Below are 18006 nucleotides of genomic sequence, written 5' to 3'. Positions count from 1 at the left end.
TATGAAGTCTGTTCCTGTGAGATGATGCAATCTAAAGAGAGGGAATTTCTGATTGCTTAAACAATGCCAGAATTCTTCTAAAAATAAGTAGAAAAAACCAATAGCACTAGCAAAGTGAATGATGGGAATAGCAGGAAGAAGCCTTCAAATCATGAAAGAACTTTGGGAAGTATATTTTTATGGAGAAAAATATGTCAGTAGACGCATAGATGTTATAGCACTAAAAGAATATTTCCAAGATCAGTGGTTTAAAACAGATTAATGATGAAAATTATAATAAAATTCTAATCTAATTCCATAGCAATCAAAATAGGATCTATGATATGGTTTATGGCAATTTTTCAAGATTCCAAATAATAGTGCTATATATATTTAATATACTCTTACATTCATTTTTTATGATTATGAATTACAAGTTTCAGCAAGGATGCTTTTCGGTTTCTTTGGGCTAGCTTTTTTGATGTATGTCAATAACTTAGCAGACAACAAACAAATAAACTCACTGCCATTGAGTCAGATCTGACTCAAAGCAACCCCTCCTTGGGTTTCTGAGGCAGTATCACTACGGAAGTAGATTGCCCCATCTTCCTTCCAAGGAGTGGCTGGTGGGTTTGAGCCACCAGCCTTCGGGTTAGCAGTCAAATGCCTTAGGCGCTACAGCACCAGAACTCCCAATAACTTAGCAGCGTTAAATAATTAGCTTTAAAAATTTGATAATTTTACATTACTTAAAAATGAGTTCCTAGTAGTAGTAGTCTCAATAATTTGAAAATATGCTTCTTTTCAGAACATACAAAGAACTTCTAATTTATTTCTATTTTACTGAGTTTCAGTAAAATAGAAAGCCTGGAAATTTGTTTGAGTCTCATTATGCAGGCGTCCACACATGAATTTATCTACATCACTTACATGTATTTTGCTGGAGAAGACGTAATAGCAGGAAAATACGTATGCAAGATGCAAAAAAATGTATTCTAGGGAAATGTAAGCATGGGATATACACATTATAGGTGCAAACTCAATAAACTATCAGTTAAAATTTTATTACTCAGTAATATATGGTAGGGTCAGTTTACAAATGATGTGGCAATGGTAGTTAAAATGGCAGGAAGGAATGCAACACTTAATGTGTCTAATAAATAAGCTTAGTGATTCATTAAATACTATGATAACTGTGTAGGCTCAAAAATCCCAACACTTCCATAGATCTTTAGTTGGTATTTTCCAGATAAGCCAAATATTCTATGTAAGTAGGAAATTGCGTGCTGAGTCTATACTTTAAAGAAATTACCTTGAAAAATTAATGGTTCCACCGTATATGAAAGCTTCAATGGATGCCAGAATAGTGCACTCTGACGTGGTTTCCATGATTGATGAAAAAACTAGGTTACCATCTTGCTGTCATTTTGGCAACTCGGTGTCAAATAGTTTTCACAACTAGAGTACATATCCACACCCTAACAAATTTACAGACATTGTAAGTATGGTCCACATTCCTTGCAATCATCTTAATAATTGTGGTTATTGAATAATGTGCTTTTGTGTGAAATGATTTACTAAAATAGTTAGATTTGCTATGTAAAAATTAAATAATTAGTCCCACTATTTATCTCAGAAATTAGACTTGTAGGTGGGCTCTAGAATACTGAGTAGTCAGTCATGTAGTCATTTCTGTCATAGAGTATTGAAGCAGAAGGAAATTAACAGAAAGGTGAATGTCAGTTTTATAGCATCTAAACACATGGAAGCTAAGATATAGTTCTAAAGATAGCCACATGTTCCAATTATTTATTCAGTGTACGTGTGCTCCAGAGCTTATTACATTTCTTTTGTTCTTTGTCTTTGATAGGCTTAGTTTCATTTAGTTTTGCATCACTGCAAAAAACAGGTATCTCCTTCTTCCTTGGCTTAATCAGTTTCAATTTTATCTGAGAAAAAATGATGCTCATTTCACAAGAGGTTAACATCAGTATTACAACAATTTTTTCTGACAAATCTGTACTCTGTTTATTTTAACTAAATGTTTAAAAACACTAATCCTGAGAAAAAGTAAAAATCAGAACAGTTTTGATTAAAGAATAAAATTCCTTCACTGTTAAACCTAAACAGCTTTAAAATTCTACCATGGAACATAAAGTCAATAAGACTGGAATTCAGATTTTGATGTCCATGGTCAACCTGAATCCGCTGAGTGGAAATAAAAGACACATAGTAAATAATACACAACAGTAAAAAGCATCAGAAATTGATGCACCTGGATTTTGTTAAATATAACAAAGGTCACTCAGTCCTTCATGAGTAAATCTGGCTGGGAGAAGAGCACTGAGCAGTGTATTGCATCAAGCAGAGATCCCTCAGAAAGGCAGCACTGGATTCCTTTTTAGATAGGCACAGAGTTTTTTTTTTTTTTTTTAAACATTCAAAGACATAAGACACATTTGGAAATACTATGAATCCTGTTTTCCTGAAAGCAAAAAGTTGTGGTCATGTTGCAAACTGAAGTAAGTCACTTGAGTTCTTAGTTGTAGTTACCCCTCATGAAAAATAAAAGACCAAAACCTATTGTTGCTGTTGAGTCAATTCCAACTCATAGTGACCCTAGAGGACAGGGTAGAACTGTCCTATAGGGTTTCCAAGGCTATAAATCTTGACAGAAGCAGACTGCCACATCTTTTTCCTGTGGAGCAGTTGGTGGGTTCGAACTTCTGACCTTTTGGTTAGCAGCTGAGCCTTTACCGCTGCACCACCATTCTATGAAAAATAAGAGCTCACTATTCAGCAAAGCAGCATTATGACAAGGTATTTGTGCACCAGAGAAAGCATTAAAGGCTTTGTAACACAGGTCAACTCAAGCCAAGCTCTAAGAATAATTTTCTAGTTCATGTGGTGAAAGTGCATAGAGTGGGAAACTGCCAGGACAGCAGGGTTCCCCTCACAGTATTAAGGCCTGTCCACGTGGGAAGGAGTTAGTTGAAAGTCTGCACAGTGAAAACTAGGCGACGACCTTGGACCCTGGGCACAGCTCGTGGGGGCTTCTTCAATATGCCTTTTCTTATTCAAACTGTCGCTCTTCCTCTTCATCTGCTTCTTCAATGACCTGGATCTCATCTGCTTGAGGTAAGGAAGAACTGTCCACCTGCAGTTTATTCCCATCCACTTTACACTTCTCTTCTTCCTCTATGATTTCCTTCCATACCTTGTGGTTTTCGGTAAGGTGGTGCATTAGTTGACAAAATATTCGCTGTCTGCCTTTCCTTCTTTGTGGTTCTGTCAAATTTAAAACAGATATATTCTCATTATGTCAATAAAGTCCAGTCATTCATTCAACAAATATGTGAGGACCTATAATAGTCCAAATACTTATCTAGCCTATGGGGTTATAGTAGAAAACAGGAAGATAAAAATAAAGACCTAACAGAAGCAAAAATAGTATGTTAGATAGTGTTAAGTTTTAGGGTTAAAAACAAAACAAGAGGATTAGGGGATGCTGGATGGGAGTAAAGGGGTGAGGAGGATGGAGCTGAAAAGTCAACTGATGAGTAATAACAGTGCAAAGTTTAGCCTTTTTAGGATTTTTTATGTATTGAATTAGACACAATTACCAAAATTTTGGCAAGTACAGGCAATCCCCAGGTTACAAATGTCAGATTACGGACAAGTCCTACTTGCGCCTTAACGCAGAGCTTTGAACTGGTTCTGTCATGACTGATGAAGGAAAATGGGAACAGATGAAAATTTTTATAATTTGGGTGATTTGTTACAGTAACTGGAATGGGAAAATTTTGGGGTTAAAGATTTTTAATGGGAGACTTAGAAGACATACAGTGAGCCCTTTCAGGAGCCTGATGCATGAGATTGGATTATTGGCAGGACTCTGGAGAGCCACACACAGTCACACATTCAGCACAGGTGGCAGTAATTTTTGAGTGGGATGCCCCCATCTTTGAGTAGGGCGCTGACATCTTTGAAGCCATGCTTTAATATTACGTAAATTTGCCCTCACTATGACATGATCGTACTAACCCTTACTTGCAACAAATTCTTCATGACAGTCTTCACTTGCTGCATGTGTACTTTTTAAATCACTGATGAGTCTTGGAGTCTTTTCTTGCACTAAAGTAAGGCTAAGTAAGAACCAGAGGCACCTGTTCTGACTGACTGACAAATTCTTAAAGACACAATTAGAACAGATCTCCTTTGTAACCCAGGAACTCTCTGTATAAGTAATTTTTAAAAGGCAGTCAACCTTGCCAGTTGACACGATGGTAATGGCATACGATTGCTGTTTGCTACACTAATCTGAGTACAAAGTGTTTTGGTGGGAGATTCTTTGTTGTCACCTTATCTGTTCTGATTTTTAGCATGCTTATAAAAAAATTAGCTAGACATAATTAAATATTACATTAAAATAAAGAGCAAATAACTGATTGCATTCATAATTACAAAGGTAACAAATGTTTCTTTTTCATTTCCATTTGAACTCATTGCCTTATAGGAAAATATGTCACTATGATTTGGTAATCCATAACACCACAAAACTTGGTTCTTCCCTTAGAGTCATGGCTTTTTTTTTTTTTCCTTTCCGGTGTTTCCATTTTCCAAATCTGTGTCAAGCGCAGATTAGCAAGCTGTTTTGGAAGTTGTGTTCCTCAGCTGCCTAGCAGAGACAGAGGATTCTTTTGAGGGGTTGAGATAAAGGCATACTAGCACTAGGACCCACCTACCTCACATGCATTCAGATGTGGTGAGAGTCTTATGTATAGATAGATAAGAGGAGCCTGCTGACGAGTACTGATTGTACCTTAAGAGATGCTACTTTAAGTGAAATGATAAGAATGCCTGTTTGTGACAGCATGGTACCCAATAGTTACTCAAAATGTGAATATGAACATTTAGTAATCCCTCAAAATATGCCTACTGAATCTGTATCTTAGAAACCAAGATCCAAATCCAAACTGAATGGACATTTGTAGTTAATAACAGTAAAGAAATTATAGTATCCCTGTATTCTTACTGGGATTTAGGTTGTCTTCCATTTCTTCATCATCTGTGTCTAATTCTTCACCATCTTCTTCCTCTTCGTCACTTTCAGTATCATCATCCCCTTCTGCTGCTATCCACTGGCCAGGGAGCAGACCAGCAGCATCATAGGAGTTACACAGGGGACCCACTATGTGGGTGATGAAAGATTCTTGGAGTTTCGCTAGTTGAGGAGAGGAACGATCCATGAAGGGACTGATAGGCAGACCAAGATTTGCTTCTTCATCTCCCTGATCATTTTTAAAAGAAGAAGAAAGTTTTAACTGTTGAAAGCACAACTACTGAGCTTTGCTGTTAAAAGTATCCTGAGGTATTTAAATCAGCATATTCTACATCGAAGTTATTTTTACAGAGAAACAGCGATGAATCTAATTACTCTGTCACTTCCCTGTAAGAATGTCCCTAATGTTTGAGAAATCCTAAACAAGAGTATTCACATACTCTTTACACATCAACCTGAAAAATTCTGTAATGTGCTATATAAATTTCTTTTGAGGGAAGATAGTACAATGCAAACATTTTTGTTGTTCCAGTTGTACCTCAAATTTACAGAGTTGATTTTGCAAGTGCTTTTCAAATTACTCCTCCTTTTTGAAAAGTAGAACTCAGAAGACCTAATATTTAAAATAGATAGTATAACAACTGTGGTTGAGATATGGATTCTAGGCCCAGAGCCCCAACTGCCTGCCTCTGATACACTTCCCCTGTGGCCTCTAGGGTTCTGACATGCCCAATTTGACATCAGACATCAGGTAGTTTCAAAACTTGCTTTTGCCATTTACTGCCTATGTTGCTGAGCAAGCACTATGTTCAATTTCTTCATTTATATAATTTGAATAATAATCAACCTCATAGCATTGCCATGAAGGTAAAAATCAATAGTATGTAAAGTGTTTTGAACAGTTATGAGCATTCCCCAGATGGCACTGTTAGTTCCTAGTGTCTGAACTGGCTGGGAATGAATACTCTCCACAAAGCACAAATTCTTCAGGGAAGCAATGTCTGTGATAAGCCATCATGATCCTAAGGGAACAACCAGAAACTGTCCCAGTTACTTAAAATCTTCTACAATTTTATATTTTATTAGGAAGAAAAAAATTATTATTTTAAATAGATGGGTTTATCCATAGGATTCTTTGCAGTTTCATAGATACATCCCAGGAGTTTGGATTTAGTGCCTATGGCATTTAACTACTAACCAGAAGGCTGGCAGTTCACACCCACCAGCCACTCCTCAGAAAGAAGGTTGGGCAATATACTTCCACGGTGATACCACCTCAGAAACCCAAGGAGGGGTCACTATGAATCAGATAATCTGACTCGAAGGCAGTGAGTTCGGTTTTCTTGGAAGCCCATGGTGCTTACAGAGCTTAGGAAGTTCGTTCTTCCTAAAAGCATAAATGTAGCATTATTAGGATTAAAAAAAAAAAAAAAGTTGGGCAAGGTTAGAAATTTGTATCCTTATCTAAAAGAAGTTGAATAGTTCTCATGGAGGATGAGTAAGACTTTCACATACATTAGCACACTTGACCTTCCGACAACTCTGTGTGGTAGGGTGTCAGATGACATCCTTTGACATGAATAATCAAAGAGTAAAGGAAACTGTCTGAGATAATATTTTTAGTGGTAAATCTGAATTTATAGCAGGTAACATTTTTTTGAGCTAGGAACTATTCTAAGCACTTAATTTAATCCTCAGAGCAATTTTATGAAGGACGTACCATCATTAATCTGATTTTACCAATGAAGAAATTGAGGCAGAAAGACGTTAAGTAACTACCCAAATCCACACTGTTAGTAAGGAAAAGGGGCCAGTATTCAAAGTAAGGTATGTCTTCTCAGTTTGATTGATAGGTATTAGTTAAATATGTTTTCAAAATAATTATAAATTGGGTCTAAATGAACTTTTATAATGTTATTTCACTGAATTAATGAGTTTTCTAAAAGTGGCATATACTATTACTTTTTTATTACCTCTGTTTGTATAAACATGACAAAGATGGCATTTTTCTTAGCATAAAATTCGTCTTTTGTGAACATGGTATCAACTGGAGAACTCTGAGGCAGGTTTCAATTCTCATTAAAAATGAGGATAAGAATATGAAAACTGCTTACTGCAATCTACAAATTGGGCAAATGTTTACAACTATTCATTATACCAAAATTACATATAATTTAGTTCAAATACATCAGAGAATAATAAATATCAATAACCTTGGGAAACTTTTGTATTTCCACAATTATACAGTATGGTATTTTGTAACTTGTGAATAACAAAGTATTATTATATTGGGATGTTTAGCTAAGATGGATGAAAGATACTACACATTTACTGGTTGGTCGTTCAATACAATCTGGAGGGACAAAATATAACAGGTTATATACAGGACTATATAAAATGCTCTGGTGGTATAGCTGGTTAAATGGTTAAGACATTTGGCTGCTAAACAAAAGGTCAGTGGTTTGGACCCACCAGTTGCTCCATGGAAGAAAGATAACGTAGTCTGCTTCTGTAAAAATTTACAGCCTTAGAAACTCAATGGGGGTTGCTATGAGTTGGAATGGACTCAATGGCACAGTTTTTTGTTTGTTTTTTTAGGTTTACATTGTTATATAGGCTCAATTTCATGATTCCTATTGGAGTAGCAACTCATGATAAAAAAAGCCCTGTCACAAAGCCCTCACTTGGTAGACCATCTTGATCTTTCCTGATTATTAAGGACAACAAGGAATGCAATTCCAAAGGCAAGAAGATGTATTTGATATTTGATAAAATATTAGGCATGTGGGACAATCAGTGTACTTTTACATTGCAGTGAGCCTTAAATCTGGAGGAAAAAAAAGGTACAGATACTGAAAAGTAGTAAAATATTTTAAATGCCAAGAATTTTTTAATTTGAGAATAGAAGTTATTTATATCTTGAATCCTCAACAAACACAAAACATCTACTGTCCCCATTTTCAGTAGTGCCTAAGGCACTTGACTGCTAACCAGAAGACTGATGGTTCAAACCCACCAGCAACTCCTCGGAAGGAAGGTTGGGCGATCTACTTCCATAGTGATACTGCCTCTGAAACCCAAGGAGTGTTCGCTATGAGCCGGGGCTGACTTGATGGCACACAACAACAACAACAACAACACAATTTCTTTCTTAATTTCTGCTAGGACTACTGCTCAGTTAATGTTTCTGTAGCAGGTAATTGTTGTTGTTGTTGTTATGTGCCATCGAGTCGGCCCCGACTCATAGCGACCCCTCCTTGGGTTTCCGAGGCAGTATCACTACGGAAGTAGGATTGCCCAACCTTCCTTCCGAGGAGTGGCTGGTGGGTTTGAACCGCCAGCCGTCTGGTTAGCAGGCAAGTGTCTTAGCCACTATGCTACCAGAGCTCCCCTAGCAGGTAATTAGTCTTTCTATATCAGAAACTGAAAATGGTTGATATTATTTACATATATTCTGAGCATACTGTAAATCACTTAAAAACCACTTCATATGGAAATAAATTATTCTGGGTTATAGACTGGAAGGAAGATTGGGCAATCTACTTCTGTAGTGATACCGCCTCGGAAACCCAAGGAGGGGTCTCTATGAGTTGGATCCGATTCCACGGCAGTGAGTTTCAGTTTTTTGTGAGGTTATAGACTCTCAGGGTTGAAAAAGACATAATGTAATCTGTCTTCACCTCTAGACTCAACAGTATATTCAACCCACTCCAGCTAGGAAGTAAGCTATTTTCTTATGGCTGTTTTTGTTACACATTTTTGCAGCAAAGGCAAACAAAGCTGAGAAAATATTAAGAACCTGAGCACATGCAGTAATTACTAACTTCTTTTGGCTAAAGCAGCTCAGATTTCAAGCACTTAATGTAGCTACTAAAATCCTAGAGAGTAGTTTTTATGTAGCAGCTCTTAAAAATCTCACCAATCTCATGTTTTAACTTACTTGCTCATAAAATTCATTCACAATGCCTTCCGTCCATTTCAAATGCAAGTCCCGAACTTTAGCTGGGCCATTTATATCTGCTAGCTTGATGCATATCTGGCACACTAAGAGGCGATCATTTTCATTACTCCATTCTATACCATTACTATTTACATCATTGGCCTATTTGGGAAGAAGAGAATTATATTAAGTTCTGAAGTACAGAAGTATTTCACCAAATTATCTTAAGACTGTTTCCTGGCTAAAGATAGGAAAAAATTTCAGTAAATGCTTCTTTAAATCAGTCCATAACATGGGCTGCTATCATTCTGATTAAGCTTCCCATTTGAAGTATCATATAATTTGTTTCAGTGGAAAAAGAGCCCTCTAAAAACATTTAACAAATCATGGGTTTCAATACTACTAATACCACAAAGAATCGTTTTATATATAATATCAATAAATTGGGGTAATTGTAGTATAATATTTCTACCTCAAAAAAGAACATTTAAGGAGCTAGGGAAAACTTGGCTGTAGCTGTGAAATGCAATCATGATATAGCTGAAAGAGCACATTTCTTAGAGGCTGACCTCTATGGTTTTCAATTCTGACTGAGTGTGATTTAATTATTCATTGTGTAACACAAGAAGAATTACTTAACTTCTTTGGGTTTTACTTCATTCATGTATAAAATCGTTGTTGTCGTTGTTTGCCGTCGAGTCAGCCCTGACTCATAGCGACCCCTCCTTGGGTTTCCGAGGCAGTATCACTACGGAAGTAGGATTGCCCAACCTTCCTTCCGAGGAGTGGCTGGTGGGTTTGAACCGCCAGCCTTCTGGTAAGCAGTCAAGTGCCTTAGCCACTATGCTACCAGAGCTCCCATGTATAGGAAAAGTAATAACAATCTAGTTGTACTATCATGAGGATTAATAAGTTAAAAATGTCTAATTCCTAGTAAATGGTAAATAAATTATAATATTATTTATAGTAATTTTCATTATTATTATTTATTCAAATTACTATGCCTTTTAAGAACTCAAATTGCTGCTTGTAAAAAATGAAGAGAATGGGTCAGATCAGTGGCTTCTGAACTTTGCTATGAGGCTGATTTATCTGTACCCTTTGGTCAAAGAAAAAAAAATGTAGAATACTAACAGGAAATAATTAAAAGGAAGGTTCTTTGGTTGAAACTGAGTGGGTGGTCTGTTCAAGTGGTATTTTCTAGAGGGACCACAGAACAGAAGTCTCTGAAGGACACAAATTCAAAACTATTGAGTTTAATATATTTTCACCTGTAAAAACTTCTATTACTGTGACTTATACACTTAAGAGTATTTAATCATTAAATAAAATAAAAGTTAGTATAACTATACAACTATGAACTAACTTTCAAGCAACACTGCTTTCTTGCTAATTTTTATATGTTATTTTATTAATATCACAACAGTACTATATGTAGAGGTTTTCTTTCAGGGGTTTAATCTAGTACCACCCCTTCTTTGCAACTAGTTCCTGTAGCCTGAAGGTACAGTTTCATATAGGTCACGACAGTCATCAAGAAAACAGCAGCTTCCTGCCAGCGAAAGAGGGCAATTTTTCCCTGAGGAATCTATATCAGGGGTTCTTAACTTCTTTTCACCCCGAAAGTCTGAGGGCTAGGATGTACTTCCGTTAGCACTACTATCATACTCTGATAGTGTATATAGATTCCCTGGTGAATGTGAGTTTTTGGAGGACAGGGACTTTCACCTTTTTTTTTAACCTCATTTCTTCTTAGAACAATGACTGCATATGGCAGGCAATACCAATAGCTACTGAATGAGTGAGTTATTCTCAAATAGAGGAAAATGGAATAATTTTCCTCCCCCACACCAATCACTTGACCATCATTAATATAAAGAAGGTTAAAGGAGGTAGGCATGACTGGCTTCTTAGAAACACATTTTTAATTTCATATAATGCCTTACTTGGCACTGTGCATGACTTTCTGAAACTGGCCCATGAAAGCTTTTAACGTAATTCATCAGTTTGTGATTATGTAGAAGAAAATCACAACAATGTAAATCCATGTGTCAGAAAGGAAATACAGCAAGCAATAGTATTTTAGGACATGTTACCATAACAGTAAAACTGTTTTATCTTTAAAAATATGTTGTTGTTGTTGTTATTTGCCGTCAAGTCAGACCCGACTCATAGCGACCCCTCCTTGGGTTTCCGAGGCAGTATCACTATGGAAGTAGATTGCCCCATCTTCTTTCCAAGGAGTGGCTGCTGGGTTTGAACCGCTAACCTTCTGGTTTAGCAGTCAAGTGCCTTAGGCACTATGCTACCAGAGCTCCCTTTAAAAATATAGACATATATATTATCTTATATCAGACACTTAAAGTAACTTCATGAGTAGTTTTTATTGTAACTTAACATCAAAGAATACCTTTCATCAGTAACACAATAAAATCTTGTGTTTTTAAAATCAGGTGATATTTTATATAACAAACCTTGGCATTGAATTCAGCAAGGAAATCAAAATGCTTTTTAAGATCTGTGGCAAGGATTGCTTCAATAACTAGAAAACGAAAGCGCTTGAATTCCACATGATCAAGATTAAGAAGAAAGTTGTACTCCGGGCGAGAAAGATACAGATTCCAAGCTGATGCAGCATGGTGATTTTCAAGAACAGATCTGTCATTGTACAAAACTGCCTAACGAGGAATAGAGAAAGAGAATTAGTGCCGGCTGGAAATATACAAACAATGAGAACCTTCTGTGTGCCAGGCATTCTGCCAGGTATTTTAATACCTGTGAAGGAGAGTCGTAATATTTTTATAAATGAGCAGACTGAAGTGCAGAGGCTCAAGTATACCTTCCTTCTGTGGTACACAGCTAGTAAGTAAAAGGGTTAGTGTTTTTTAATAGATACATTTCATTTTTTGTTGTTGAGAATATACACAGCAGAACATACACCAATTCAACAATTACTCCATGTACAATTCAGTGACATTTGTTTACATTCTTCAAGTAGTTCTCAACCTTCTTTTCCAAATTGTTCCTCTCCAATTAACATAAACTCACTACCTCCTAAGTTTCTTATCTAATCATCTGAGTTGCTGCTGTCAATTTGATCCCATATAAATAGATCTTATAAGAACTCAATGCTTAAGGCAGACATTCTTTACTAGGTAAGCTAAACTTGTTTGGTTTTGAGAAGACGTCAGGGGACAATTTAGTTTAAGGTTTAAAGATTATCTCAGGGCAATAGTTTCAGGGGTTCATTCAACCTCTATGCCTCCATAAAACCTGGATTCATAGACTCCTTAATGCATCACTTTACATTTAATAGTAATTTGATTACTTCATGCTAGATCTGATGAGAATAAAAGGGTTAGTTTTTGAAGCCCGGTTAATTTGTCTCCATAGTCCATTTTCTTTGCAGACACCATGCTGCCTCCAAGAGATGTAAAGTTGTTATTTTGGAGCCTACTTCATTTAATTAGTAAACAGTCTCGGCTAATAAAGTGAGGGACATAGAGCAGGTTTAGAGATAGTTTTATGTAAGAGATAGCAAACATGGGGTCAGAGATGGTGGTGACTAAAGAAGAGGAAGCAAAAGTGCTGTCCAAGGAAGACACTTGTACTCCCATCCTGACACAGTAGCTAGGAGTAAAAAGTGTGAAACAGATAAAAGCATAAATCCTCTGGTTCAAATGATACACAAGGGCTTAGAACTACTAAGTTTTTCTCCATCTAACTCCAGTGGAAGACTTTGGTGCACCTCTTTAGCACTTTAGAACTTTGTAATACAGATTCAAAACCACTGGATGATAGAATTTCTAAAACCTCTTTCACCTATGAATTTGTTTTACATTGTTAAATAAGCATATTATTATTAAATTGAACTTCACAGCCATGTTGTGTTAAAGGTCAGGGGTAAAAATAAAAACCCTATCTCTGTTTTCATGGAGCTTATTTAGTGAGAGGAAAAGGATAAATACAAATAGAATGTAATATAGTTAAAATACATGTTCTGAGAGCTTACTTAAATTAGTTAGATTAATTAATTAAATAGCTCTACTTAATTAAGGAGCCCTGGTAGTGCAGTAAGGCACTCTGGTGGCATACTAGATAAGGCATTTGGCTGCTAATCAGAAGGTAAGTGGTTCAAACCCACCAGGTGTTCTGCAGACGGAAGACGGGGCAGTCTGCTTCTGTAAAGATTTACCACCTCAGAAACCCAATGGGGTTACTATGAATTGGAATCAACTCAATGGCAGTGAGTTTGGTTTGAGTTTGGTACTGCAGTGGTTAACGCTCAACTGCTAACCCAAAAGTTCAAACCCACTAGCTGCTCTGCAAGAGAAAAATGTGGCAGTCTGCTTCCATAAACATTACAGCCTTGGAAACCCTATGGAGCAGTTCTACTCTGTCTTATAGGGTTGCTATGAGTGGGATTGGCAGCAACAGGTTTACTTAATATTTGTAAAAATTAGTTATAACTTAGATTTAAGTATAGATTTTTAAACACTGTTGATTCTGTGTAAGCAATGATATGATTTAAACTTTTCAATGGGCCATTTAAAGGTATTTCATGTCAGTCTTAACTTCTAAACATAAATATCAAAGGGGAAGAATAAGCTTCAAAGACTCCTTAATGTATCAGTTTACATTTACTAGTAATTTGACTACTTCATGCTCAAATCTGATGTGGATTGATGAACTATCTGAATAGCTTTCCTGTTCAGAAAGCAGGAATCAGACTCCCAGCCCCTTAAAGCACAGTGTACAATGAGTGAGTGCCCTGTGAGTTTACTGGGGTCCAGCAGGGGACCTCTTCCACTCATTCTCTAGGTGGATTTTTCTTTCTTAGTTGGCCTTTCTTCAATCCATTCTCATTTTCACCATGTCTTTGAAGTTTCCAGTATGGTGATTAGGATTAGCTCTAGATTCTAATATAAATTCATACTTTGTCCCATTCTATATTTCTTTGATAATTTCGAAGGGAGAAGAAATTAAGATGGTGAAGAAATTCTGAGCTTACTGATTTAACTGATCTCTTTAGCTGAGGGTTTAACAAGTCAGACAGCTTCACAGGATCACTCCAGCTACTGTGTTGAGAATCGCCTGGAAGGATGGCAGGGATCAAAGCAAGGAGACTAGCTAAATTGCTGTACTTATTCATAACTAAACTCTCTACTTGATCTCACTTCCATTCCAGAACTCTCTATTGCTTCATCTATTGATAATTCTTAACAATAAGAAGATAGAAATAACATATGTAGTTTCTGTCAAAGAAATACTTATGAAATGGGTGAATATTAATAACTAGCTTGAGATCCATCAGTAAGTTACCAGTGAAAAATCATGAGCTATTAACAGATGAGTCTCATTGGAGAAAGTGAGTCACATAACCCTTTTAACCTACCTACATCTCTCTCCCTCTCTTTCTCCCCCCCCCCCACACTTAATCCTACTCGAGCTCTGGCAGAGAATCTACTTACTACATTTTTAAAAATTAGAGTATATGAAAGAAACAGAAGTGAGAAAGCAACACAGAAAATGCTATAGAAGATGAAAGAATCAGAACTGACGTTTAAACATAGAGAGATAATATGAAAGAAGTGACATCTATTCAGCAAACAATTACTGAACACCTTCCCTTAGTAAGGCACGAGGCTGGAAACAAAAATAACATATCTGGAATCATAAGCCTGAATACCCCCAATCACACTGAATTCTATTTAAAACCATATTTTTAGCTCCAAGTCCTAATGTTCAAAACCTACTAAAATTACAGTATCTGTTGGAATTTGTTGGAAACATCTACCTTTTCATGAAAACGATGACTCTATAGGAATTGTGCACCTTATCAACTGTACTAGATACAAAAATATTGTACTAGAAAAATTTTCACATACACTAATATATTCAGAGCTAAGAATTTTAGGTTCTGGGTAGTAAGGCATCTGTTACGGAAACAAGATGACAACAGTAACAAAAACCTCCTCAACCATCATAGCTTTCAGCCATAGACAGGACTTAGCCAGAAGGAAGAGTAAGTCTTAGATCTGGTTAAAGAGTTTTAACAATTTGAAGAAAGGCAAAATATAAACAGCATGCACCCTAGAATTTCACAAATCAGTGTTTACTAGTTCATGATTTATTTATTTACTTTCTAGTTGAAGAAAGTGACTTTTTCCTAATTCCCTAGCACAAATCATGCCAATACCATGTGTTATTATCCAATTAATTGCAATGTAAGGTCTCAGAAGGAGTCCCTGGGTGGTGCAGAAGATTAACATGCTTGGCTACTGAACAAAAGGTTGGCAGTTCAAGTCCACCCAGAGATGCCTCAGAAGAAAGGCCTGGAGATTGACTTCCCCAAATTCTACTATTGATAACAGGTGAGTCTCATGGACAAAATCAATCGCATAACCCTTTAACCTATCTACATTCTCACTCCCTCTCTCACGTGTGCACACACACACACAATTAACCCTACTCTTGTTCTGGTCAGGGAATCGACTGCATTTTTAAAAATTGACCCTATGGAGCATAGTTCTATTCTGACACACATGGAGTCACCACGAGTCAGAATCAACCCAATGGCAACTGGTTAGGGCTGTGGAGTCAAATGGAATGGCCACATGATTCACGTGAAGGATGTGTACAAAGAGATATACAGCATGATTGTAAAATTTCAAAATTGGCATGTAAACTTTCTGAAAAAGTACTTCCTACCTGAGGGGCATTTGTAGCCACTAGAAATGCATTTGTTCGCCCTGGGTGATCATAATCGTGCATGGCAGCTGCAACATATAGAGCCATCAATTCCAGAGCAGGAATGCTTGAAGACAGACAGCCGTAGCTCTCATCTGGAATAGAGCAGCTCTTCGAAGAAATGTAAGCAATTCGCCCAGAGTTAATTCTACCATCAGAATCTGAGGAACAGCAAATAGCAAAATAAATAGCATAAACACATACCTTCCCCACAATTATGCTAAGGAGGGAGCTTCCCCATTGGTAATATGATGATGTATTTTTTGACATGCCTATTTGAAAGCATGCACTTAAAACAGTATACTGTTTTCAACAAAGATGCTAATAGAGAGGCAGAGTGTTAACTAAACCCTGAAGTTATTTACTTTACAGGGACAACAAGATTCTCATGCCAGCTTGATGCTGTATTACTGGGGCTAAATACAAAACACATAAAACAAAAAAACCTGTTATTTTAAAAATATTTGTTATTAAGAACAAGATGTAATAATAGCTAGCATATAGGAAGTAACAGGAAAAGAGAATAAAATTTGATAAGAAATAGTACAGAAATTTGGGAATTTAATATATTAACAAACTAAGCTTCTTAACAAAAATGCTTTTCAAATCTCCCTTAGATTACATTTCATTGGTAAATTCTATAACCTTTCTATCCCTTCTTTTTCTTCCTTGAATCACCTTGTAACATAATGAATAGGTATGGAAACCTGAGGAATAGATCAGTCACTATAACTCTATTTTTATTCTGTCTGTAGAAGCAACATGTTCAGTATCTCAATGTCCTTTTTGGTTTCTCAATACCTTGTGACTGATTTCTTTCTTTTTTGTATTTTGGTGGCTCTACCTATTTAAATGGTCACTTGATTATTTTTGCTGAAGGAATCTCAAGAAAATATAAGAAAGAAAAAAGAAATCGTACTTAGACTAAACAGCAAATAAAACCACAAAGATTAGGAGGGATAACAAATTCCACTGGCTGTGTTCACCAATGGAATAAGGAATAATGACCCTGGGTTGTCAAAGTCCAAAGTGTAATTTATCATAATAATTCACTCAGTATTTGTCATCCCAGGAAATTTTTTTAACATAATGGCTTTAATGCACGTAAGCAATAATTATAAAGATAGCTCATTATTTTAACACTGTTTAAAGTATATTTTGAACCTAAATTGAGTTTTAGAAACACCCACACTAGAGCTATTTTTTAAATAATTAAAAAAAAATCCATACTTAAATGCATGGAGAAGGATGTATTTAAACATTCAAATTTTAATAGGACTTTAGTTATTAATATCAGAAGCAATAATTTCAACTATTTACAATGTTGTATGCATTCTGGATGTGACCTAGAATTTCAAAAGCATATTAAAAAAACAAAAGGTATCTTTTTAAAGTCAGTAATTACATAGACTTCTCATTAGGATTTTAATACATTGGTTCATATATGTTTATGGAATTAGTTGTATGAAAAAGAATAGCTAACAAGGACTTATTCAATTAAACCTAATTATTTACATAAATAAAAAACTATTCCATGTATTTGCTTTCTTTCAGAAACTGGTGATTCTTTTAATTGGCTGCTTAATTTAAAAGGAGGCCTCTGTAAAAGGTACCTAGATCAGAAAGGAAGAAGTAAAACTATCTTCTATTTTCAGATGACATAATCTTATATAGAGAAAATCCCAAGACATCCACTGAAAGCCTTTTAGTAGTAGTAAACAAGTTCATCAAGGTTGCAGGGCACAAGACCAATAGGCCCAAATCAACTGTATTTCTACACACTAACCATGAGGCTCCTCGGTGCCTGACGGCAGCTATGCATACCAGCTTTATAGACGGGCTGTTCAGAGAGTTCCTCGCAGGTAGGACAGTGGTAACCTAGTGCTGCATTCAAAATCTACCAGAACCCAACAACAATCTAGCAGCTCTTTTACAGAACAAACAAACAATAGTTATTTGAGGACCATGCCTTGGTTTAGCCTCAAAAGGCTAAGGATTTATACTGTGATTCTCTTGTAAAGGTCTTCCAGAGGATGCATAGGGGATCATTATCTGCCAAAGATACTCTGAGCACTGCTTGATCCATTAGGGGTCTGTGGTATAGTAAATTACTTTGTGTGGCTTTTCTACCCATAAGTCTTTGTAAACTCCAAGGTGGGATTTGCTATGAGCAACTGAGGAGCTCCTGATTGCTGAAGGTGTCCACCTGGAGTATTTCTGTTGGGCGTGGCACAAAACAATGTTCTGGGAGGTGCCCACTCTCTCAGGTGCTTAG

General features: G+C 36.4%; 1 protein-coding gene across 1 annotated transcript in view; it reads right to left on the bottom strand.

Annotated features, from left to right (window-relative positions):
* Window positions 1-3052: 3052 nt before the first annotated feature.
* The window catches only part of PDE3B (phosphodiesterase 3B), a 230857-nt gene continuing 215903 nt past the window's right edge, over window positions 3053-18006 (bottom strand). The window contains exons 12-16 of the mRNA XM_007956802.1: window positions 15693-15892; window positions 11456-11659; window positions 8982-9143; window positions 5015-5270; window positions 3053-3267 (exon numbers count right to left, since the gene is read on the bottom strand). Of these exons, the coding sequence (XP_007954993.1) occupies window positions 3053-3267; window positions 5015-5270; window positions 8982-9143; window positions 11456-11659; window positions 15693-15892 (1037 nt within the window). The remainder of the gene's footprint in view (window positions 3268-5014; window positions 5271-8981; window positions 9144-11455; window positions 11660-15692; window positions 15893-18006) is intronic.

Source organism: Orycteropus afer, unplaced genomic scaffold (assembly GCF_000298275.1).
Source record: "Orycteropus afer afer isolate SDZICR_OR568_19922 unplaced genomic scaffold, OryAfe1.0 scaffold00014, whole genome shotgun sequence".
In the NCBI taxonomy this organism is placed as follows: domain Eukaryota; kingdom Metazoa; phylum Chordata; class Mammalia; order Tubulidentata; family Orycteropodidae; genus Orycteropus; species Orycteropus afer.
Note: the sequence above shows the minus strand (reverse complement) of the source record. Positions and strands in the feature narration are given on the sequence as shown.